The sequence below is a fragment of the Furipterus horrens genome, unplaced genomic scaffold (assembly GCF_987537825.1).
Source record: "Furipterus horrens unplaced genomic scaffold, mFurHor1.1.pri manual_scaffold_6, whole genome shotgun sequence".
Classification (NCBI taxonomy): domain Eukaryota; kingdom Metazoa; phylum Chordata; class Mammalia; order Chiroptera; family Furipteridae; genus Furipterus; species Furipterus horrens.
The window spans coordinates 48,516,027-48,541,332 of record NW_028327176.1 but is presented as its reverse complement, the minus strand read 5'-3'; the positions used below and the strand labels follow the sequence as shown (position 1 = coordinate 48,541,332).

The 25,306-nt window shown below is 37.1% G+C and overlaps 1 protein-coding gene across 3 annotated transcripts; it reads left to right on the top strand.

Moving 5' to 3' along the window:
• Positions 1-1,874: 1,874 nt before the first annotated feature.
• C1D (C1D nuclear receptor corepressor) lies at positions 1,875-20,617 on the top strand. 3 transcript variants are annotated; one of them, XM_090281414.1, is made up of 6 exons: positions 1,875-1,951; positions 10,310-10,381; positions 15,788-15,934; positions 16,662-16,728; positions 17,043-17,098; positions 19,743-20,617. In XM_090281414.1, exons 3-6 carry the CDS (start codon positions 15,797-15,799, stop codon positions 19,905-19,907), a joined length of 426 nt encoding a protein of 141 aa, XP_090137540.1. In that variant the 5' UTR covers positions 1,875-1,951; positions 10,310-10,381; positions 15,788-15,796; the 3' UTR covers positions 19,908-20,617. The 3 variants fall into 3 exon arrangements, with proteins under 3 accessions (XP_090137540.1, XP_090137541.1, XP_090137539.1); XM_090281415.1 differs by lacking the exon at positions 10,310-10,381; XM_090281413.1 differs by lacking the exons at positions 1,875-1,951; positions 10,310-10,381 and adding an exon at positions 12,262-12,503.
• Positions 20,618-25,306: the final 4,689 nt, after the last annotated feature.

Genomic DNA, 25,306 nt, shown 5'->3' with positions numbered 1-25,306 from the left:
CTTTTTTCACTCCTGTACATGTAACATGTAGAATAGAGTCTGGCACATAACGGGAACGCAGTAAATATTTAACAAATCACGGGATTGTGGTACTACTGCAGTGTGGATGGTCCAGTGTATAGCAGCTGAGGAGGTGTGCCCATCAGATCTCCTTTAAAAAAAGAATTTACAATTCAGTTGTAGAAGTGCAGTTGGCTGGCAGCCTCCAGCTGGTAGCACCTTTAGCCTCTGCCTCTGCTTGTAAGTGTTAGCTTTGATCTTACCAATGACCGAACAGAGGGGGGACTACTGCTTGGCTGTTTCTACTCAATGTAGTCTCCTCTAAGGGGCATGCTTTGCTTTAGAGCTCACCATTGGATTGGCCAAGACCCCGTGAGATGTCCATCATGGTTTGAGGCTTTCTACCCAGTCCTGCTTCCTCCCTCTTTGTCTTTTAACGACCACCTCCATAAACCTCATACTCCATTTCCATATTTGCTTCCTGAAGGACCCAGATGATGAAGCGTGTGACAATTTGCCTTAAAGCCTCAGAATCACGTTGGTGTAGGGCAATCTCTCACATTCTGATTTATCCTGGGTGGTATTTCAGTCTTCCCAGGTCTCAAGAATCTTCATGGTAAGGTCATGTACCCAACTTTCAAGGACAGTGTGTCTCATGTGGTCTGTGGACTGGTGTTAGTCCATGAACTATTCGTTATCTGTCCACAATGAGATGAGTGCAGATATTGAAAATAATCATTTATAAACTTCTATGGCAATTTGGCATTGCTGCAATAACCGTGATTGGTAAATGGATTTTCTTGAGTAGGGTAGAGATTAGTTTGGATGTTGCTGAACTCATATGATGAGACCCATGTGGTATGAATTGTGCACTAGTCATGTGCAGTAGGACGACATTGCACCTTGTGCTATTTTAAAGTTGGATTGGTAATTGAGAGCCTAGCAATGCATAAAATCTTGAATTCATTGCTTTCATCAGAAGATAATTTAACTTTGCCCAGGCTGGGTAGCTTAGGGTGAGAGTGTATATGCCAATGCATATACAAAAAACAACCAATGAATCCATAAGTAAGTGAAAAAGTGGAACAGCAAATCAATGTTCTCTCTCTCTCTCTTCCGCTTTCTCTTCCTAAGTCAATAAATAAAAATGGAAAACAAAACAGAGGAAGTTTAGATACCCTACCCTTTACCAGAAGCTACTTTAATCTGGCTAGATTAGAATAATGAACCAGAAGGTAACTCATTTGCTACTTAAAAAACTTGAGGCATTGACATACAGGGTGTTTGTTCAAAGCTTTTTGTTAAACTACAATTGTGGAACAGGGTTAGGAATGTAAACAATGATGCTTAACCGCTTACTACACTTCTAATGAACATTATGTGCAATTCTTGTAATTAATTTTTTTCTTTCGTTTGCTGATTGTTTACTGAAATAACAATTGGCTTTTTTCTCATCTTTCAAGTAGTAAATTTTTACTGCATTTTACAAAAGTATCTCTTAGTGATGGATTGGAAAAATGAAGAACTTGTCCTTCACACAGATAATTTGGGAAGCTGCTTTTTCGAGACTCATTTTGAGGGAGACAGTGCGGGTGTAGTAAGAACCAGAGCCCTGGCATGAGCTTCAGCGAAAGCAAAAACCCAAAGTTTTAGTAACAAACATTTTTTTTTCTAGTTAAATATGCTCAACCTGTATTACGGATTTCGGCTGAATACAAACGTAGAAAAAGGTGCCCACTGCCTCGTCCCAAGCTCTTTCCACAACGTCAGCCAGATGCACTTCAGAACCACGGGAGAAAAGGAACGGAGGGGCGGGGCAAGCAGCGGAAGGGCGGGGCACGCAGCGTGAGGTCGTCATAGAGCGGCGCCGGCTGGGCAGGCAGAGCCGACGCCTTGTTGACGTCATCGCTGCCAAACTGCTTTCCGGGAGAAGGAGTGCAAGGCCAGTGAGGTATAATTCGAAGCTGGGGTTTGCGTTTTTCTCGTGCTCTGCATAAGCTTTCCTCTCTTGGCCTGGGGCCTCCCCCTTTCATCCTCCGGCTGGCCGTGATGAACGAGGTCCGGCTTCATAGCCTTCTGCGAAGGCCAGCTCGCTCAGCTGAGCGTGGGGGAGAGCATTGTTGCGGGACCCCCACTTCACTTGTCCTGCGGCGGCTTCCAGGTTTTGCCCTACCTGGCCCCCTCACGTCTCTCTTGGTCCAGCCTTTCGGTTTTTAGACTCCTTAGCTCCACGTCTCAAATACTGGAAGGTGGAGAACTTAAAAACACATGGCTTCACAATTAATTTTCAGCTGCCTTCAATCCTTGTTTAAGGAAAGAAGGCAAAAGGGAGAGAGAGCTGTAGGGGAGTAACTTGCCGGTGTCACCTACTTCTGTCATTCACATTCATGATCACGAACTGCCTGCTGTTAGCTGACGTGAGATGGTGGGCTGATTTCGACCTTCAGTTGAAATCTGGAGTGGATAATCTCAAGATAATGGTTTTACTTAATGGCCCAGGAATGTTCAGTGTGGTTCAAACTTCTATTCGCTTTTTGAAAAGATTTTTAACGTCTTCGTGTTATTGACTCATTTTCAATTTGCCTTGATAAAGCTGTATCTATCCTAATGAGATGTTTGCTACCCACATGTTAACCTATTTGGACTGATAGATTGAACTGAGACTTGACCGTATATTGACTTTGGATCTGAAAATAACTGGATAACCCCTAATGAAATTCAGAGAACTGCTTGTGGTTGTTTGAAATGATAGAACTCATTGTTTTGTTGAAAGATAAAATGACAGTGTGAAAAATGGTTTTTAAAAATGAAACAATTCTCAATATGTTATTGCTGACTTCAAATAGCTGTATTATATGTATTATAGTTCAGAGGTGATGGTTTTTCATTAACTTTCTATGTGGCCCTTTATGTGTGTTATCTCAGCTGCTCTTCCCAAACAGTTGACCATTCTTGTATGGCTCTAAGTAGCTCACATTGGATTAAGGTATTCGATCATTTTCATTTCACTAATAACTAATTACTAATGTATTGAGTGCTAATTGGGCCAGTCACTGTTCTAATAGCTTTTACCTGTATTCATTTAATCTTCACAATAGTCCTATATACTGTTATGATTATTTTAGAGATGAGAAAATGTGATTAGCAAATTTCATGGTTTTAGAAGGTAATTTTGCTGCTGTATAATTTTGAAAACATGTCAAATTAAGCATTAGAATTAATAGAAGTAAATTCATTGTAACCTGATGTAATCATCTCAATCTTAGCAACCTATTTATAATTAATATCATTCTACTTTCAGACTTTGGGATAAATTTGTGTTTAGAGGTTAATATCTTTAAAAGGATGAAATTATCTTTTCTCAGCTATTTTACTGTCAGTCTGAAGGAGAATTACAGGTAACACTAACATGGACTGTCTGCTAAAGACAGCAGTATTTATTGAGAGATTGTTGTATGTACATTGCACTATTATTTTATAAGATGATGCAGTGCAACAAAATCATTACACTAATAGAATTCTGGTGCAACATCTGCAGATGTCTCTAGTTCCCCAAAAATTACATAGACTTTGTTTTCTCAGTTCATAATTATGTGTAACTCAATATGGCATAGGAATGGAACAGACCCAGAATGTACATATTTTTTTCAGTTTTATTTTGTTTATTTTTATTTTTAAATATATTTCATTGACTATGCTGTTACAGTTGTCCCAATTTTTGTCCCTTTGCCCCTCTCTCCCCAGTACCTCTCATCCCTCCAGCAATGCCCCTGGCCCCTTAGTTCATGTCCGTGGGTCCTGCATATAAGTTCTATGGCTTTAACCTTTCCTATATTTTCTTAACATTCTCCTTTCTATTTTGTTCCTACCAATTATGCTCCTTAATCCCTGCACCATTTCCTCTTTTCTCCTCCTTCCACCTCCCAACTGATGACCCTCCAAATCTCCAAATAATCCCCATACCTATGACTCTGTCCTGTTCTGGTTGTTTGCTTAGTTTATTTTTGTTTTTGTTTTTATTTTTTAGATTCAGTTGTTGATAGTTGTGAGTTTGTTGTGGTTTTAATGTTTATAGTTTTGATCTTCTTTTTCTAAAATAAGTCCCATTAACATATCATGTAATATTGGCTTAGTGATACTGGGCCTGGAGCTCACTGAGGCCAGCTGTTGCTTGTTTGGTTTGATAGGATTTAGGAAGTTGTGAAGCATGAGCCAAGACCAGCCATTCATAAGGAAAAGCAGCATGGGTGGGTCCATAAATTGGGTGGGGTAGAGTCTCTGGAGATCTGTAAGACAGGTCAAACAGAGTTATTCAGGTTGATGGAGTCTCAGACATGGCACCAGCTTGCTGGCTCTGTGAGGGGAGGACCCAGAAAAGAGACAATGGCCTCCACTCACCCTGATGCCAGACACTTCATTTTCTCCCTATATACCACTGGTGCCTTTCAAGCTGCTATCCTGGCACCAGAGCCCAAATGGAGTGAGTCTGAGCAGGTGAGTCCATGTGTGGGTTCTTTAAGAGGAACTGCTTGGGGCTCCAGAAGTTTCTTCCACTGACTCAATCCCCACTGGTTTTTGCAGCCAGAAGTTGTGGGGATTTATCTTCTTGGCACTGGAACCCTGGGCTGGAGGCCTCATGTGGAGTTGGGACTCCTTGCTCCTGAGAGATCCCTCCCAAATTTTTATCCACCACACGTGGGTGAGGGACCAGCCTGTTCCATGTCTGTGCCCCTCCTACCTGTCTCATTGGATGTGGTTTCTTTAATTCCATAGTTGTCAGACTTCTATTCAACTTGCTTTCTGATGGTTCCGACTGATGGTTGTTCTATATTTTAGTTGTAACTTTGATGTGGTTTTGCGAAGAGGCGAGCCATGCCTGCCCATGTTGCCATCTTGGCCGAATCTATTTTTTTCATTTTGATCCATGTGGTGACTTTCTAATTTTATCAGTCCAAACTCTAGTGTGATATTAAGATTCTTCACAATTTGGTTCCAATTTACTTTCATTTTAGTCTGTTAACAAATAAATAGTTATTAAGTACCCACTATGTGGCAAGCATTATGTTAGTCATATGGAGATACAAATATCATGCAACATAAATCCTGCCTGTGGGTGAATAACCAGTGGAAAGTTCTGAGCAGAGGAGTGACAGAATCTGATTCAGATTTTTAACAGGATCACTCTGGCTGCCTTAAGAACGACAGATTGTTAGAGAGTGGGGTAGGCGAAAGCCAGAAGACTAATTAGGAAGGTGTTGTAGTAATTGAGATGAGATGATAGTGGTTTCACAGGGTGCAAAGATGTGAATGTGGTATCAGTTCAATTTTGGATGTATTTTGTAGGTAAAGCTCGCATATTTGCTTATGGATTGAATGTGGGTTGTAAGTGTAAGATGATTGTCAAGGGTTTGGGCTTGAGCAGCTAGAAGGATGGAATTGCCATTAACTGAGAAGTGGGAGGATCAGGTTTGTGGGGGAAGATTAGTTCGGTTATGATGTGTTGGGTTTGAGATGCCGGTTAGTCATCCCAGTGGAGCTGTTGGGTAGGCAGTTAGGTGTGGAGTCCTGTGGGGAGGTCATTGCTGGAAAAGAACACCTGGGAGTTAATCTGAACATTTGGTATGTAAAATTGTTAAACTGGAGGCAGTCACCAAAGGAGTGAATGTAAACAGAAAAGAGAAGCAGTAGAGGACCACAGTCCTTAGGCAGTTTTAGACTCCATAAGTTTGAGACGATGAACTAGTAAAGGAGACATAACAAACAGTTAGTGAGGGAGAAGGATGATTTTGAGAGTCTAGTGTTGTGGAATTCAGGGTGAAGTGTTGTGTTCTAGTTTGTCAGATACAGCTGATCTATCAAGTAAAATAATGACACCTCTGGGTTTATCAAGAAACACAAAAAGGATGGGGTGGGGATTATCTGTGGGAGAAGGGGTGGGCAGGGTGGGGGGAAGCAATGGGAGAAAAAGTGGGACAACTGTAATAGAAAAACAATAAAAAAAACTATATTAAAAAAAAACTGTTATAAGCCCCGGGAGGTGGGGGGCAGGGGGAGGAGAAACACAAAAAGGAGTATTATTGATGGATATGTGATTACTAAGTCTAGAGAACTTTGGGAGCATAGAGGATGAAGAGACTACTTGTGTTTCGGAGATATGGGATCCTTTGTAGAGGAGGATGCATTTGGTTGGGTTTTAAAGGATTAATAGGTTTTCCTAGGCCCAGAAGATAGGGGAGAGGGTATTTCAGACAGAGGAAAAAGCCTCATTGCTCTCTTTTAAGGCCATACCTCCCAGTCAGCTGTTTTAAAGATTCTCTTGCCCTTCCTCGTCTTCCCTCTGTGCCTGCTAGCCAATTCCTGGTTCAGGTAAACTTTCTTCTAGGCCTATGAAACATTCCTAAAGAAATTTACAAAAGACGCATTAATGTTATGCAGCTTCAACTGAATCATCTCAGTGGCCTGACTTTACCTGGGTCCTCTCTCAGTTTCCTGACAATTCCTTTATTTATCCCTATTCTATTCCATCACTGAAGAAGGCTGATTGGGAAAAATTGATTCATTTGAAATATGATGTTGGAGGAGAGATCTGTGGATTCATTGGACTGCGGGAAAGACCGTCAAGTGGGTCTCAGAGCAAATTAAGCTTGAAACATCGCTTGAGGTGAAAATGACAAAACTGAAGCTGTCTTCTTTTGGGCACATCCTTTGGAAAAGATAATGTTGAGAAAACTCGGCAGCAGGAAAAAGGGGAAGACCAAACATGAGATGGATTGGCTTCATAGAAGAAGCCATAGGCATGACTCTGTGGGGACACTTGAGGATAGGACATTGTAGACACCACTCATTCATAGCGTCCCCAGCAGTTGGAGCTTTGAAGAAAACTTACATGCATATAAAAGTATGTCTCCACACTTGTGTACCTTTTTTCTTAAAGACAAATATATATTCTGTTCTTCAACTTCAGTTAACATTAATAGATCTTAGGACTCTAAGCTCTGCTTTATATTTTTTCAATGCTGCAGAGTTTCTTGTTGATTGAATATATCATAATTTATTCATTCAGTCCTTGTCAATGGCACATACATTGTTCCCTGCTTTAAAATTCCAGTGTTTTCAAGAGCATTGCAGTGGATGCCCTTGAGCATTATCTTGTGTGAAAATATATATTTTGAGAAGTAAAATTGCGGGGTCAAAGAATTTGTCCATATATAATTTTGGAGTGTAGTGCCAAATTGCCCCACAAATATGCTCAGTTTACACTCCAATTAATAGTGAACGAGAGGCTGTTTCTCCTCACCTTTGTCCATACTAGGTACTATCAATCTTTTTAATTTTTGCTTGCTTGACATGAAAAATTGCATCTTGTTTTGTTGATTTATGTTTCTTTAATTATGAGTAAGATTGAGTAACTTTATGCTTGTCATCTGGATTTCTTTATTTGTGAACTGCAGGTTTTCTTTGTTCATTTTTCTTTTGGGTTGTAGGGTTGGTTTGTTTTTTAAATTGATTTGTAGAGGTTCCTTTTATCAGTATTTATGTTGCAAATATTTCCCCCCAGTTTCTCATTTGACTTTAAACTTCGTTGGTTTTTAAATTTACTTTCTCGTGCATATATTTTTATAAGAGCCAGGCAAAGATGCAAGACTTCAGGATTTTTTTTTTAGAAGGAGATTTGTGACTTTCTTAAAATAATTACAGACACCCTGAAATGTCAGCCTTTGTTGGAAATGTTAGAAACACACCTCATGTGAAGCCACAGGCTCTGCCTTGTTTTCATGAGTTTTGTTTAGCAACCGTCACAGATCTGGTCGCACTCAGTAACATGCCTTCCCCTCACCCTCAGCTGCATTTGGAATTGAGATGAGCTGTAATAGGACTGCTTAAGTGTTAGACTGTACTTCAAATTTAGGTAACCCCAATTTATGGACTGAATTGTATTTTAAAAGTTAATTTGTGAGTTAGCTACCTAATTTATCTTATTTTACTATAGAAATATCGTACATAGGCTTGTTATCCTTGCTCTCAAAGTGCAATTAATCCATGAAGACTAGCTATTATTATTTCTTTAAAGTAAATTCAAGATAGTATGTAATTTTACACAGGACATTTTTCTGATATAATGCATTTTCATAGATGATAAAATTATCAGTAATATCTTGGCATCTAATACTCAATCCATGTTCACCTCTCTTTGTCTCAAACATATTGTACACTTCGTTTACTTGAATCAAGATCCAAACAAGATTTATGCATTCCATTTGCTTGTTACATCTCCTAAGTCTCCTTTTCTTTTCTTTCTCTACCGCCCTTTCCTTTCCTTTATTTTTTCCTTCATGCCATTTACTCGTTACAGAAACCAGGTCAATTGCCCTACAAAGTATTATTTCTCATTCTAGATTTGTCTCTTTGCTTTCTGGTGTTGTTAACTTGTTTCCCTATCCTCCATTATTTCCTGTAAAATGGAAGTTAGCTCTAAAGGCTCGATTAAGTTCGGATTCCATTGTTTTGGGAAGTTGGAAATGCTACACAGATGATGCTGTGTACATAATATTGCTTCACATCAGGAGGTTCATAATCCGTGTTTGTCCAGCTTTTAGTGAAGGGAAGTTAGACCCATGTGTTCATGTGGTATTAGTCCCACCCCTCCTTTGTAACTTCCTCACCATCCTTTCATCTGTTGGTGATCATTGCCTGAATTTATCATTTCATTAGGGGTTGCAAAGTGGTATTTCGAAAAAAAGTTATTTTTTCACATTGGTTAGCTGGAATTTGAAATCTAGTCTTGTTACTTGGGAACCTGACAGTCAAGTTAACGAAGTTGCTGTGGGAAAACGCTGTCAGAGCAGCAACTTGAGATGCCAGGAGTATGCCTTTCTTTGCTGTAGTTCTGGTGGCTTAATGCGGTGCAATGGTCTTCTTGATGTGTTAGCATGGCTAGACTGCTGTCCTCAGATATTCAGTGAAACACCAGTCTAGGTGTTGCTGTAAAGGTATTTGTAGCTGTTATTAAAATCCTCCATCAGTTGACTTTAAATTAGGGAGATTATTCTAAATAATTCAACTGACTCAGTCAGTGGAAAGGCTTGAGAAGCAGAGCTGGCACTTCCCTGAAAACAGAGAAACTGCACCAGTGGTCAGCAGCTTCACCTGGTGACCTAGCGTTCCAGCATGCCCTTCCTTGAAGTGCTTCCTGCAGCTTTTGGAGTCACGTAGCCAGCTCCCACAGTTGTATAAAACAGCTTCTTGTAGTAAGTCTCTTCCTATATATTTCCTACTGGTTCTGCTGCTCTAGTTGAACCCTGGCTGGTACCAACAACTCCCTTGACAGACTGGGGTGGGATGAGATGGGGTGGTACCTACTTAGAGTTACCATATAATGAATTTCTCAGACTGGGACTCCTGAGAGTGAGCTGAGCAAGAGGGCAGGCTAAAACAATAGGTATAAACTGGGACTGTGCAGGTGCATAGAGACATAGACTCATCCTGTGTGTCAGCCACTGGTGAGAAAATATTAGTGTGGCCCTGCCCCTCAAGTTGCTTATAGTCAAGTAAATCAACAGATGTTACCAGATAGTGTTTTTAAGTGACATTGTTTGGCTGGACAGAGTGGGAGGGTGGCACTCGGAGGCTGAAAGGTTGGAGTGAGCATGGCACATTTGGACAACTACCATCATGGCAATAACCGTAGGATCGGAAGAGGGGAGGCATGGGAGAGGAGGCTAGTGATACAAGCAAAGGCTGCATCGAAATGGGCTTGGCGTCCATTCCTACGGGGTTTAGAATTTATCTTTAAGATGGTGGGGGACTGTTGCAGAATTTTAAGCAGGGGCATGCCATGGCCAGAGTATTTTTATAGAAAAATCATTTTGTAACATTCTAAAATTGACAGTGGAAAAAAATTGATAGTAGGACTACTCAAAAGCTCTGGAAAAAAATATAGTCAGTGAGGAGAGAAGCTTGTGGTGTAAGGAGATGAAGGCAGCTATATTGACGAGACCGATTGGATTTGGGGCCTGAGGAAGGAGTAGGGGTGACTGCCAGGTTCCTGGCTGGACTGGCCTCCCTGAAGTAGAGAATCGAGGGGAAGGTGAGGAGATGACTTCAGTCCTGTGTGACACTGTGCATCCCTCTTTTTCTCCTGTGGGTGCTGTGGCTTCCAGAACCAGGGAGAGGAGGGAGGAGTGACAGCGTCCTGGAGGGATGACCTGGCAGGGTTTCCCCTTCTCGGCCCCTTGGTCTCAGCCAGACCTTACTGAGGGATGAAGAGAAGCACATGCTCACATGCCCTTGCCTTGTTTTCACTCTGCAGACAGGCTTTAGAAGGAGTGGCTGGAGGGGTGTGGATTACTGATAGACCCCCAGAGAGGAGTGCGGAGCAGAGGTGAGTGCGTTCCCTTCTTTCTCTTCTTTGTACAGTTTACCGTGTACAATCTTGGGCAAGTGATTGAAACTCCGTTTCTTGTCTATGAGGAGTAGATGAGTTAATGTGTGTGGTTTGCTGAGAATAGTGTCTGACTTGCAGGCAGTAGTGTTCAAATGTCTGTTACTGCTGCTAAGACCATACACTGCTTCATTGTGGGGTCCCAGTAACAAGGGGAAGAGAGGGGAGTTTCTGTCCTTCCCTCCTGCAGCTTTTCCTGTGGAAGGAGCCAGTATTCAGGAACTGTCCATTTAAAATGTTACAAAACATCATTTGATAATTGAAGAGCATGTATTTTTTAGTTTGCCTTGCCATTTTTTTTTTTTTTTTTTTTTTAGGTGAAAGGCAAGTGGTTCAGTTCAGATTTAATAAGAATAGTTATTCTTAGTTACTGCCTTGCTTTCAGTGTTCATCCTAACCCATTTTAACGAAGTAGAACTACTTGTTTTGGGGGGCTAAGGGACAGGGAATAATTACAGGGAAAAAAAAAAATCCCCATTTTGATTCTAGAGAGAGAAAATATTTTCTAATAGAAAATTTGGATGAAAGCATTTATGTATAAATCAAGGCCTTTTTTGTGTTTTCATACTTGCAGTACTTGTTAAAAGCCAAAATACTTTTATTAGAATATGCCTTTACTTAAATTTAATGATTATTTTTCATTAGAAATTTAACATGCCTAATGAAGCAACAAAACTTAAACAATGAAGAATGAAGAGTTAAGAAAATGAGTCTGCTTTGACCTTATTCCCTAATCAGAGAGAATGTCTATATTTGATGTTTCCTTTAAATCTTTTTCTACATATCTATAGATACAGGTTTTTAAAGACAAATGGCATATGTTATATACTTGTTATATACAATGTTCCATGACATTTTTCACCACTTCTCATTATGTTTTACTACATAAAGATTTACTTCTTTCTTTGTTTTTTTTTTACTATGAACAATATTTTATTTACTCATTTTTATTTACAACTGGAACTCTGGGAATTCAAAATTAACATCCTTTCCTGTGAGCTTGTTAGAGACACCAGAGAAAGTTTGAACCTTGTGCTCCAAGTTGTTCTGCTGGGCTTTGTTCAGATGCACCTTTATGAACAGAGGTATGACATAGATTTGGAGTGACCACTCTGCTTTTTCGTAATAATAAACTACCGGCTGGAAACAGGGAGGTCATTTAAGAGGCTATTGCAGTAATCTAGACAAAGCACAACAATGGCTTGGACTGGATTGGACCAGGGTGGTAGCAGTGGAGGTGGTAGGATGAGGTTAGATTCTGAATATATTTAAAGATAGGGTGAGAGAGAATGGAGTTCAGGGCCTCTCTGAAATTTTAGGGCTGAACAGTTGGAAAGGTAGAGTTACCATGAGATGAGGCGGGGAAGGCTAGTAGGCAAGATTAGGAATTTGGCTTTGGGCACATTATGCTTGAGAATCTATTAATATCCAAGCAGAGGTATTGAATAGGCAGTCGGAAACTGAGATTTGGAATTCAGTAGAGAAGTCAGGGCTGGGCATACAAACCTGGGAGTCATCAGTTTATTAATGCAACTTAAAGCCCTGAGCTCACTTAGGTAGTAAATTAGAGAAGAAAAGAGGATAGCCCTTGGGACACTTCAAGGTTAAAATGCTGAGGATATGAGAAGGATGCTGCAAAAGACGCCAAGAAAGCAGCCAGTGGGTAGGAGGGAAACCAAAAAATGTGATGCCCTGGAAACCCAGAGTCAGTGAAGCCCAGTGATGAGAACTGACCATTAAACTTAACGACGTGGCTGTGTGGGTGACCTTGACAAGAGCAATTTTGAGTGAGAAGTAGGGGGCCTGTTTGTATTAGATTCAAGAAAGAATGGAAGGATGGGAACTGGACTGTTAGTGGAAGCAACTCTTCTGAGGAGTTCTAAAAGGGACCTAAAATAGAGCTTTAGCTGTAGTGGGATATGAAGTCAAGATGTTTCTTTTGTTTCTTGTTTAAGATGGAGAAATAAAGTATTTTAAGATTATGGGTAATGATCCAGCAGAGGGAAAAATAGATCCAAGGCAAGTGGGGGAAGTTTGTAGAAAGTTTGCGGAGCCCATTCAGGTAAATTTGTATGCATGTATACAAGGGTTTCTGTAGACTAGATTCTTACTCAGGGTTTCCTGAGTAAAGGGTACGTACATTTAAAAAATCTGTACCAATTTCTATTTTACCTTCAGTATATGTCCTTGCTAACATCGAACTTTGATAATCTTTAAAATTATTGCCGTTCTGATGGGTGATATCTTCATTATTTTAATTTGTTTAATGCTTTTTAGGAACTCAATATTCTCTTAATCCTTTGTTATATTTTGGCAAATATTTTCTCCCAGGTTGTTTCTTTTAACTTTTACCATGTAGTTTTTTATTTTTTATTTTATTTTTATAGTTTTTATATAGTTAAGTCCGTCAGCCATTTCCTTCTATAGCACTTGGGTTTCATATAGTACTTTTTAAACTTAAATTACATAGTCATAACATTTAGAACTATAAGGGTCCTTTATAAATTATTAGACCATGTTACGGATGAGGTATTTGAGGCCCAGAGAGATTCAGTGATTTATCTAAGTTGACAGTATTTTATAGAATCTTTTAATGTGTTTATTCATATACCTTTTGCATTCATCTGGAATTTATTTTTGTGTATATTATGAAATAGGTGTCTTAAGTTTTCCTTCATTTTCTATGTTCTTAACCAGTTAAATACCATAAGAATTAACTATTTCTTGAAGGTTTGGAAGAAATTACCTATAATATCTTTTAGGTTTGGATCCCTTTTGGAGGGTATATCTTTGACTTCCCTTTACATTTTTTCCTTACGGTTAATTATATATTTGTTCATATACTTCTTTTAGGTTATTTTTGGTAACTGATTCTTTTCCCTAGCACTTCATTCTTTTTATTCATATTTTCAAATTTATTAGCTTAAAATTTTACATAAAGGGAAGAACTACTGAGGCTTCTCTATATCTGCAGATGTTGGAGCCATCCTTTGAAGGCCTAGACATTGGGTTAGCTGTTTTCAGCCCTGTGGCCCAGCTCTTACTGCCCTTGGTCTTGGGGTTATTCTTACATTCTCCCCATTTGTTTGTAAGGGATTGCAGCCTCTTTGTTTGTTTCCTATCAGTCTGATCTCATTTGCTCTTCCAAAACTTTCTGCTGTTGAGATTTGCTGATGGATATGTGCCGTTTTTGGTTTTCGGTGTTACTATGGACTTTTATATTTCTTCTATCATTTTGGAGAGCTTTTTGGGAGGGATGAGAGCAAATAGGTCTTCAGTTAGCCTTTTGAAACAGGGAGTCACAGTTCTTTCCTGTGTTCTTTCCTTTTATCATAGTCTTTGTTTAATTGCTAGTTGCACAGTAGTTGGGTAGTAACTATCACAAGTAGTGATAGTCAGATGTTGGGGCCTGGCTGGTTTGGCTCAGTGGATTGAGCGTCGGCCTGCGAGCTAAGTGTCGCTGGTTCGATCTTCCAGTCAGGGCACATCAGAGAAGGAAAACTCTGACTCCAAAAAACCTCCGCTGCCTTGCGGCATACCTCTTCAGGGGAAAGGCTAAGGGAGTAAACCCCGACAGAAAATCCGGAGCCGGAGTCCCTAAGGCGGTTTGACGTTGTAGTCAACACCGGCAACTCCTGCGGCGCACCTGAAGCCAAGCTGTATTGACTCCGTCTTTCCCTTGGATCCTTCAGCTGCGAAGAGAGGGGGGGTCTGCTGCATGGGCAACAGGCAACAGCAGACCCTCCATATCACCCTGCCCAGGCTCTGTAGCTTCAGCTTCACTGGAGAGGACACTCCAGCGTCATCGCAAGATGTCGATTCAACACAGGAGGAGACAGATACCGTGTCACTCCCGAGTCGGACTGCACAGCCATTCTCGGCGGGGCAGATAGACTCTTAAGAAGCTACACCATCGTCTCTTGAGACGACGGCTGCCGACGATAGTCAGATGTACTTCACTTTTTTTTGTAAATGAACCCAGCTGTCTCAGTGGAATATAGACTTGTTGAGGAGAAATGTTGCTATATTGTGGCTTAAGTTCATATAGTACTTTTTAAACTTAAATTACATAGTCATAACATTTAGAACTATAAGGGTCCTTTATAGATTATTAGACCATTTTGTGGATGAGGTATTTGAGGCCCAGAGAGATTCAGTGATTTATCTAAGTTTACAAAGTCAGTGATCAGGCAAGATGGAAAGCCCAAGTGTTTTTACTTTAATTAAACTATGTGATGTGCTATTTTACCACATTCTTGCTGTTCTTCTTAATGATGTAGTGAAAGAGATATTTTCAGCTAATAAAAAAATTTTTTTTAAACCTAAAAGTGGTATGTATGGCTTAGGATTGCTTTTGAAATTTGGTCTTAGATTCCTTATGAAGTACATTGATGTTGATTTTGCCTTTTCTCACATAGATATTAAATACTGTGATTAAATGTGAATTTTAAAAGAATGGGCTGTCAAGGTATGCTCTAGCCTAAATGAAAACCATATAGTTTATTTCTCCCAAGTTTCCTCTTTTCTGCTTTATGTGACTTATGGACTCTTTGAATGCCTTCTTAATATTTTAAAGTAGCTTAAGGAATATATATAAATATAGGCTTGAAAAATGATTTTAGTGATAAATAATCTTTAGATTATTTCAGACCTAGGATTTCTCATTTTTTAGTTTAATATACCATGCTGTTACATCAACGCCTAAATTTAGAAGGGCTACAATATATACATTCTTCAAAAAACAAGATTTTCTTATTATTTTTTCAGAAAGCATTAGGGGATATACTTATCACAATTTCATTGTTTTTCTTGGTCTTTAACTTCAACAGAAATTAAAACATTTAATTGATATTAGAGAGAGAAAGAAATATTGATTTGTTATTCCACTTATTTATGCATTCATTGGTTAATTCTTGTATGTATCCTGACTGGGGATCCAACCTGCAATCTTGATGTGTTGGGATGATGCTCTAACCAACTGAGCTACCTGGCCAGGGCCAAGAGAAAGTTTTTTAAATGTAGGATTTTGATTATTTATATTCCAGGTTTGGTAGTCATGTGTTTAGTTTTTGAAAAGCATTGAGAGTTTTATATATATAGCATTAGAAAACTTGGGTGGGTCTGTTTCCTGTCTGCACCCCTCCACTTCCCAAGCAACTTAAGAAGAGAAGTTTAAATGTAGTTGCTCTAGAATTTATTCAGGTTTAATTATCTTCAGATATTTAATTTTTTTGGTAACCTGTAAAGAACAATCTCTGTTGCCAATATAATTAAAAAAAAAGAAAAAAACCTAAAGAGCAACATCTTATCTTCAGTATGAATTCTAAGAATTTACTTTTTTTCCAGTTGATCATAATGGCAGAAGAAGAAATTAATGACGACTATCCAGCAGAAATTCATGAATATTTATCAACATTTGAGAATTCCATTGGTGCTGTAGATGACATGTTGAAGACCATGATGTCTGTTTCTAGAAATGAGCTGTTGCAGAAGGTACTTAAAAAATGTAATTTCTAAAAATGTAATTCCTAAAACAGAGCGTAGAAATAGATTAATGATATATGAATGTTCCTTTCCCCCTTTATTTTAATTTTGTAAGTGTTTGGGTATTTTTAGGGGACAAAATAAAATAAAACTCTGTTAGGAAATACCTCTTAACTATATTTTATTTTGACTTGGTTTTGGGTGAAAAAAAAGGACCACTCACAGCATACTTTTTCACAGACTTTATCTTTGACCTTTTAAGTATTACAATGATGTTATCAGGGTTCTGGAAACCCTATAGGACAAAAAGAGTAAATTGATTTTGACAGTCTAAAACAAATCTCATTATGTTTCTTCTGTCTTTGGTATCGCCTAAGCATTTTAGCCTGCTTCTTATACATAAATGCATCATGTACAATGTTTATATTGATAAATTACTTTTGACATACAAAGCCCAGATTGTAACTCCTGAAATTAAAATTATTCAAAAGAATTTTTTGTGGATTATACACATTCCTTGTTTAACTAAAGATGGTACCCTGAATTGAAAATTTGTGGGCAAAAATCACTGGTTAACAAAACTTTTTCTTTTTGTAAATTATTTCCAGATCATTTGGTTATTGGATTATAAGAAGTAAAAAAAAAAAATGTTTCTTTGAGACATTGTGCTTGATGAAAGTTTAAAATATGTGATGCTTCTCAGAGTTTGAATTTCTTTTTTCTCTCTTTCTAATAGTTGGACCCACTTGAACAAGCAAAAGTGGATTTAGTTTCTGCTTACACATTAAATTCAATGTTTTGGGGTATGTATGTTACTTTGGAATTCATTAGAAAGCAAATTATTTATGGAGTCAAGGATGATTTATTTTTTAAATGCTAGCAGTTTATATACAGTTATACTTTATGACAATTTTAATAGTCAGATATTTATTTATTTTGAATCAGTATACCAAATTCCCGTGAACCACACTCATGTTTATTACATAGAGGTTGAATAATTTAGGATTTAATCAATAATTTGTGTGACATTTCTTTCTGTGAGTAACTAGAGTTTCTTTAATTAATGCTCTTAATTAGTATATACATCATTTCATTTCATGAAATCTTTCTCTTGTAGTTTATTTGGCAACTCAGGGAGTTAATCCTAAGGAACATCCAGTAAAGCAGGAATTGGTAAGTTTCAGTGGCTTTTTACTTCACACGGCTGTTGCAGTATTCCTGAAGGTAAAGTCCCAGTAGCTCTATTACACTCACTGTGGAGAATAAAATTATTTAGAGTTGAAATTATGGAAGTGAGTTAGATTTCATCATGTCTTTATTTTTTCTTTTTCTTATCTTCATCAGAGAATTGGTATTCCATATATTATATAAATCTCTGGATGGGAAAATGTTATGATTCTAGTAATTATTTATAACTTCCATATTATTTTTCCTATAATTCTTGAAATCCTGTTCATCTCTGCAACTGCCCTCCCCCCTTTTTAAACTCTTACACAATTCTTAAAACTATATTCTAGTTGATTTACTAGCAAAGACGGGAAAGTTTCTCCCCCACCTTTTCAATTCTTCCATTAATTCATTTTCTCAGCAGTAAAGAATCCAGTTCAGCAACAAAGCTAAAAGCTTTTTTGGCACCAGTTGTATGTGTACTGTCCAGTAATTCTGCATTAGTGACATATTTACAACCTATAATAAATCTTCTAGATTTTTCTTTGTATTCCATTTAGATGTATAAGTACCATGTATAAGATCTGGTAACTTAGTTTTTGCTGACTTCAAAAATTAAATCAAATCGTTCAGTTTAAAAGAGAAAAATTAGAAATCAAACTTATAGTTACCTTCTTGACTTGGCTTTATGAATAATAATAATAATAATTTATTCTTTATGTTTATAAAATATAAGGTAAATATATATGTGAATACACTTGACACTGTATTATTGTTCTTAAGTCTTATAGTAATTGATGTGTATGTTATATACAACTTAGTAAAGTGTACATAACAGTAAAGTACTTGGTCATTTATGTTTAAAACATGAATAAATCAGATCTGTTGTCTTCATTTTGTTAATGCGTGGACTAAGATATTTTTTCCTTTTAAAGTTCTTGGGAAAAAAATTTATTTTTAAATACAGACATTGTGAAAAATACTTAAAGCAAAATATAAAACAATGATACACAGATCTTGTTCTGAGTGGTGATATTGGCCTTAAATCCTAAGAAGTGTGCATTGTGTCATGTTTTCAACTTTATAATGTAGACTTTACATTTGTAAAATTTCTCTCTCTTTTTAAACACAAAGTTATTTGGTGTATTTTAATACGTGGTTCTGTCATTGGAAAAGGATAAAATCATCTGTCTTCTTTCTCCCTCAACCTGCTTTATGGAGGAGTACATTCATATTCTGGACAAGGGTTGAGAAATAAAAAGAATACATAACCTTTTCTCCTTTTCTGGGCATGTGGCAGGCATCACTCATTGATCACAGAGTTAGTGTGTGAGAGATATCATGAATAGGGAAAGGCATTGAACATAGTGAATTTATTCATTCAAGAAATATTTGAGTGCCTGGTAGGAGCCAGGCATTATTTTCAAGTGAGATAATTTCTCAGTGAATAAAGCCTTTAAATATCCCTGTCCTGTGGCAGATGTCAGACTATCTAGTGGAAGGAGATAATTAACATAATAAAACAAACAATCAATACATATGATTATATGGTATGCTAGGGGATATATAGTATATGTCATAGGAAAAATAAAAAATAGCGCACTATAGGGGGAATTGGAGTGTCTGGGTTAAATGGCAGTGGTAGGGCCTCTTGACAAAGTTCACATTTGAGTTGACTGGAAGGTAGGGAGGGCGTGGCTGTAGGTCCTTGCAGGGCCGGAGTGGGTGTGTGTTGTGAGGACTTGGGCTTTTACTCTGAGAGAACTAGGGGACCATGGAGGGTTTTGAGCAGAGTTGGCTTTTACAATTAAAAGATTCTGAAGTTCTGCATTTTTCTGTGTATAGTTATGTCACTATTTTGATTATTTTAATGAAACTTGCTTTTAAGCAGTGATCAGTCATTTACTCTGCTATTTTATGGCTCTCATTACCTTTATTTCTCCAGCTGAAGTATAGAATAGCCCTTCATTCTGATTAATGATCTCAGAAGATTTTAATGGTATGGTAACCCTATTATGTTTCTCACCTTGTTAAGTCCAATTAGAACTGTGTCTATCATTAGAAAATATGTGCTTATCAATCAAAACTATGAAACCGAGTAAAAGATTTTGTATTTTCATTCTGCTTATTTTAATTCTGACACTCCAAGGTAACATAAAAAAAAACCGTCAATCCTGCTTCACCCATTTTCTGTTTAGAATTTTTTTTTTTTTTCTATTTAGCAAATTTTGGGGAGAGTTTAGTTTGCGTGTTGTAAGTATATGAGAGCTCTGTTTTAGATTATAGACTTCAGGTAAATAAGAGCTAATATGTGGGTTTAGGTTAGTAGTAGATTTAAGAATGTATAACTATATATAAACAGTTCGATGTTTATCTCTGTAGTGATGTCTTAGTCTAGTTTTACCTCCTTTGAAACACTCAGAACACTTTTGAAGTGACTTTTTAATGTCTCTGTTTCCCTAGACTCTGAACTCCAGGAGTGCACAGAGCGTGTTTACCCTATTCACTTGTACTTTGTAGCTCCACTCAGTAGGCAATGAATAAATGTCTGTTGGATTTAACTGAGATATAGTATAGTAAAACTTACGGGTGGTGAACAGCTTATAAATTTGTTGCTTTTCTTCTTCTTCTTCTTTTTTCAATCCTTAAGGAAAGAATCCGAGTATACATGAACAGAGTCAAGGAAATAACTGACAAGAAAAAGGCTGCCAAGCTGGACAGAGGTGCAGCTTCAAGATTTGTAAAAAATGCCCTCTGGGAACCAAAACCTAAAAATGCATCCAAAGTTGCCAATAAAGGGAAAAGTAAAAAATAACCTTTTGGTTTTAATGTACACGTGTTAAAAAAAGTGTATCATTTTTATTGTTTTACACAAAATAGATGATGATTATATGGTAATGTGTAGTTTAAATGTCTTCCTTATTGAATTCATCTATAAAATTTACATTTAAATTTGTAATGCTAAATATGTTTTCCCCCAGAAAGATTAAGTTATCTTTATTGATTTTTCTATAGAGCATTGTGAGGTTTTTAACATTGTAGTGTATTTTATATTTATAGTTTACCATCTCTCGTGACTGGGCTCTTATTTCCTTGTATAGGTCAACTTTTCAAGTACCATTTTATAATCAACTATGAAATTTCAGTTAAATGTTCTTTGTAAACATTTGTCTATTTTAAATGAATAATGACTTTATGAAGTATGCTTTCTGAAGGCTGAAGTTAAAGTACATCTGTTTTCACTATATATAAGAAAAAGTGAAATGACTTAAATATCTGTATTTTCTGTGTGTAGTTATTTAATCATGTTTTCATGATTTTGGAAATTGCTTCTTTTGGTATTCGAAGTGTGAATTTAAGACTTTAAGGTTATACTTTAAGCTTTGGCACTTTGCCCCTATGTCTCACTTAAAGTAAAATATATTCTCATTAATTGTAAATGGGAAATGAGGTTGTATATTGTTCGATGGCTGAATTTTGGCATAATGGCTGTATCCTATCAATAAAGGCTGTAAATGTTGTGTAGCTGACCTGTTTATTCTTTTCTTTTGAGTAAACTTGCCTTTGAAAGAAGGAGATAGGTTTGAGAAATCATTAGGAATGGAGAAATACACTAGCTTTGTTTCTGCTGCCAAGTGCCCACAGATCTATTGGTCTCACTTTTCCAGATTGTTTATGTTTTGAGACTGTACCAAGTATTGTACATATAAGTATTTGTAACAACTTTCTGTGTTACCTAATGACACTTAAGCAGAGGAGAAATTCAAATGATATTATATTGTGTTTATATTCTGATTTACTTTTTTCTGAAATATTTGTTACAGATAATTCTAATATTAAAATTACTTTTTACGTCTGAGCCTATGGATTTTCATTATATTCCCTTAATGCTTTCAGTCTTTGAATCCACATCATGTGTAGGAATGCCAAGTACAGTAAAGCACTTTAAATTTTGAAAAAGAAGTTGTTAAAATTTTCTGTGTGATTAATTTTCCATAAGTAACCTTGAATAAATGGATTTCTTGATTTATGGTAGCTGATATTGGAAATGGTCTTAAAACGTAATGGATTTTGTAAAGTATGTTGAACTCCTTCTGTGACAGATGAAGAGGAAACCACAAATAGATGCAGAAAGTCTTCTGGCTCATATGTCAGACAGTTTTTGAAGTGGAAGAACATTTGTAGTTATTTCATTCTTTTCTTCTCCTTCATTGAATTTTTTTGCTTTTTAAAAAAGCTTCTTTGAGAGATATAAATGTTATTAAAACTCAGTGGAGTGTACACGTGGCCTTATTTATTGCAAAGAAACTTATAACTTGCATTTCTGTATGTTTCTAATTTCATAAAGAACAATATTTATAATTATAGAAAACCATTAGCCAAATTATAGGTTTGTAAAAGTGCAACTCTATCATCTTAAGTTGGAAGTTCTTAGGTGAATAATTCTTTCATTGTTTACTAGTAGAAATAAAAAAGTTTGAGTGTATTCCATTTTATTGTATATAATTTTAAATACTTAGCACATAATAAGGACCTGAATAGGATTAGTGCATTGGGTTGCTTATTTGTTGATTATTCATTTCATATATACTTAAATGACATTTCCATTGTCAAATACTATGTTGGGTTCTAAATAAAACAACTCCAGCCTTTATTTTTATAGTGTTATGAAAAAAGTAGTCTTTTTGTTCAATTCAGATTTTGAGAGTTACTGGAAAATTTATGACAAATTGTGCTCATTAACCTTAGTCAGAACCATAAAGGGCGAGGGGTTGATCTGTTTGACTCTGGTACAGTTATTGTTAACATAGTTTGTTCCAAATGACAGTCTGTTCTAAGTTTAGATGTTAATTACACCTTTTATTAATCTCTTTGGGAATTAACAAGTTGGAGAGGTTATAGCTATAGATATTTTTAAGGCTAGAATTATAGACTATTAATCTAATACTAAATAATGAGATTTTGCCTTTTAATATTATTTTAAGTACAATTTTCTTCATGTTCATAGTTGCAGGATGAGAATTCATTTTAGTAAAATAGAATATGTTAAGAGGAGAATTGATACTTGAATTATGGTTTACATTCCTGGAATTAGGAGGTTATGGTAAGTTGATTGGTTTTTATAATACCCTGTAGATTAAAAAATTGTTCTATTTAGCTGTTAGAAGTGGATTGGCATTATTTGTAAATAAGGCTTTGAGCCCTGGCAGGTGTGGCTCAGTGGACTGAGCGCTGGCCTGCAAACCGAAAGGTTGTTGGTTCTGTTCCCAGTCAGGGCACATGTCTGGGTTGTGGGCCAAGTCTCCAGTTGGGGGTGTGTCAGAGGCAACCACACATTGATGCTTCTTTTCCTCTCTTTCTCCTTCCCTTCCCCCCCTCTCTAAAAATAAACAAAATCTTGAGGAAAAAAAAATAACACTTTGAAAGTTATCTACAAATGTAGCCAGGAAATGCTTCAAAACCTGACAATGTATTGAATACAGATACTTTTTTTTCTTAAGTAGGATAGAGTAAAAAATGTTTAGGAATCACTCGGTTATGATACACATAAGCTATAATTTTACAGAAAAAAATTATTAGAAATTCTGGCTTTATAAAGTGACATTAACTGAGAAAGATTTGAACAGTGATTCTGATCCTCATGTAATAGCTAAGTTTGACATATAAAGGAAAGAATAAACTGGCATCTCGTTTTCTCCCTTCATAGCATCCTTAGTAAACTTGCTCAGATCACTCCAGTGGCTCTCTTTCCAAAGGACCTTGGCAGCAATCTATTTGATATAAACGTGATGTACTTTACTAAGAAAAAAACTTTTTGTGCCCCTATATTGGTCTAAAAGTCTTTCGTTTTAGAAATACAGACTGTATTTTGTTTATTTTATATATTAGTACTTTATAGTTGTCATCAACAGTTATTCTAGGGGGAAAAGTATACAGGGTTTTATAACAATTCTGTAGATTTGTTCTTCTTGATTAATTTGCTATATATTGCTTGTGAGCAGTACTTCAAGAAAATGCTTTGCATGTTTTTGGTTTGCAGATGGGTTTTCCTGTCAGAGTGAGCAGTCGTAGACCGAGCACTCCTCGAAGCAGCCACCCTCTGACTCAGTGTGCCTTTTTAAAGTGTTTATTGTGTTGCATAATTTTTAATATAGCCTGGAAGGTTAGTAAAGCTATCCAGAAAAGAAGATAGTTATAGTGATATCTATCAGTAATTGAGGTTTAATTTTAATTCTGTGCCTCCTTCCCCCAAAGGCCAAAACTTAAATCATCCTGGCTCTGTGTTACTCATCTGTTCAGAAAGGGTTGAGAAAAAGATGCTAGTTCCCGCCGCTCACCCCCCTTGAATTTTAGCAAATGTATCAGGGCAGAATAACTGCCTGCAAGATGTCAATTTTGTAAAGTGATATATTTCAGACAGTATGCACAATTTGATGGTAGGAAAATAAGCTTTTATAAATGAAACATTTAAGAGACTTTTTATTACTTGCTTTCAGTTTAGTGTTGCCTGTAAGGCGCACCATTTCAGTTTGGCAGCTACAATAAATGACTGAGGGAAATTGAGGATGATAATTCAACATTTCAAGATGCTTCTGTTGAAATGAATGTAGACCTACCCAGGGCTTGAATTTAAAGTTGATAGTAATACAGTATTTTAAAGCCAAGTACCCAGGAAATTCATGGTGATAAGATCTGAATGAGATGATTAGGAGAAATAGAGAAGAATACCTTCAGTTCCTTGTTATGTAGGCATTATCTATTGAGAGGCTATGCTGAAAAATGTTATGGTAAAAAGAATAGAGGCTTGTTATACACAGCTTGCTATAGTATACAATTCATCTTGGATTTTTTCCACAGAGGGTTACTTATTAAAATAAAAAGAATTATAACAAGGAGTCACCTGTGATTTAGTGCTGTAGCTGTGGATTGCCTATAGACCATGTTGTAATGTGTCTGGCTGATACTGTTTCATTTAGTGATCTTTGCTCTAAGGACGCAGTCCTTGACTTATTTAAACTGCTGCCTTATTTCTGATACTTTATCATTTTCCCCTTAAGAAAGAAGTCATTACTAAAAGTATACACCCTGTATAGTCATTTCTGGGTTTTGACATTTGTGAGATCACGTTTGTGATTCTGACTATTTGTGAGTGGCCTTAGGGATTCATGGAGTATATAGTATTTTGCAATTTTGCCGAGGCACATGTTAATTCCTGCTAAATTCTGTGCAGGAAGGCATTACTCAGCCAATTAATTAGCTGAGCTCAATTCCAAGCATCCACAGTTTTTTCTTTTCTTATTTGCAGTCTCATTGATTCATTCACTCATTCATTCAACAAATATTTATTGAGCTCCTCCTGTTTTCCAGGTTCTGTTGTAGGCATGGGAGATAACAGCAGTAGTGATTGGAAATGTCAAACTTTATCATGGAAAAAATGGCTGCTGTGGGTTGAACTGTGTCCTCCCCAAATGCCCTTGTGGAAGTCCTCTCAATACCTTGTCATGTAATCCTATTTAGAAATAGGGTCTTTGCAGATGTTATTAGTGAAGGTGAGGTCATCAGAGTGGGCCCTAATCCAATATGACAGGTGTTCTTATAAAAAGAGGAAATTTGAACATCATAGGCAAGCTCACAGGGAGAACATTACATGAAGATGAAGGCAGAGATTGGTGATGCTTCTTTAAGCCAAGGAAGGCCAAAGATTGCTAGCAAACCCTCATAAGCTAGGAGAGAGGATGAAACAGATGCTCCCTCACAACCCTCAAGACCTGCCCACCCTGCCAGCACTGCCATGTCAGACTTCTGTCCTTTGGACCTGAGACAGTGCACCTCTGTTGTGTAGGCCACCCAGGTTGTGGTACTTTGTTATGGCTGATCCAATGGTCGTTATGTGAGAGGAATTAAAAAGATTAATAACTAGGGTGAGAAAGTATGTGTCAGAAATTTTATGACACAAGATGAAAATGCAATTCCAAAGAAAACAAGGAACCTGTGTAAACTTATCCAGGAATAGTTTTGAATTTGGGCGAAGACCTCAGGACTTAGACCTAGAATTGTCAAGGGTCTGTTATTTCTAAGCCACAATGTTCAGACCTTCCTCGCAGACATTTCCAGTGTTGGTTGAGTGTGCCATCTTTTAAACTTGGTTATCTGGGTTTGAAGAAATGCATTTCCCTGAAGGAAAGAAAACCCTGTTGTGTTTCCATGAAGCAG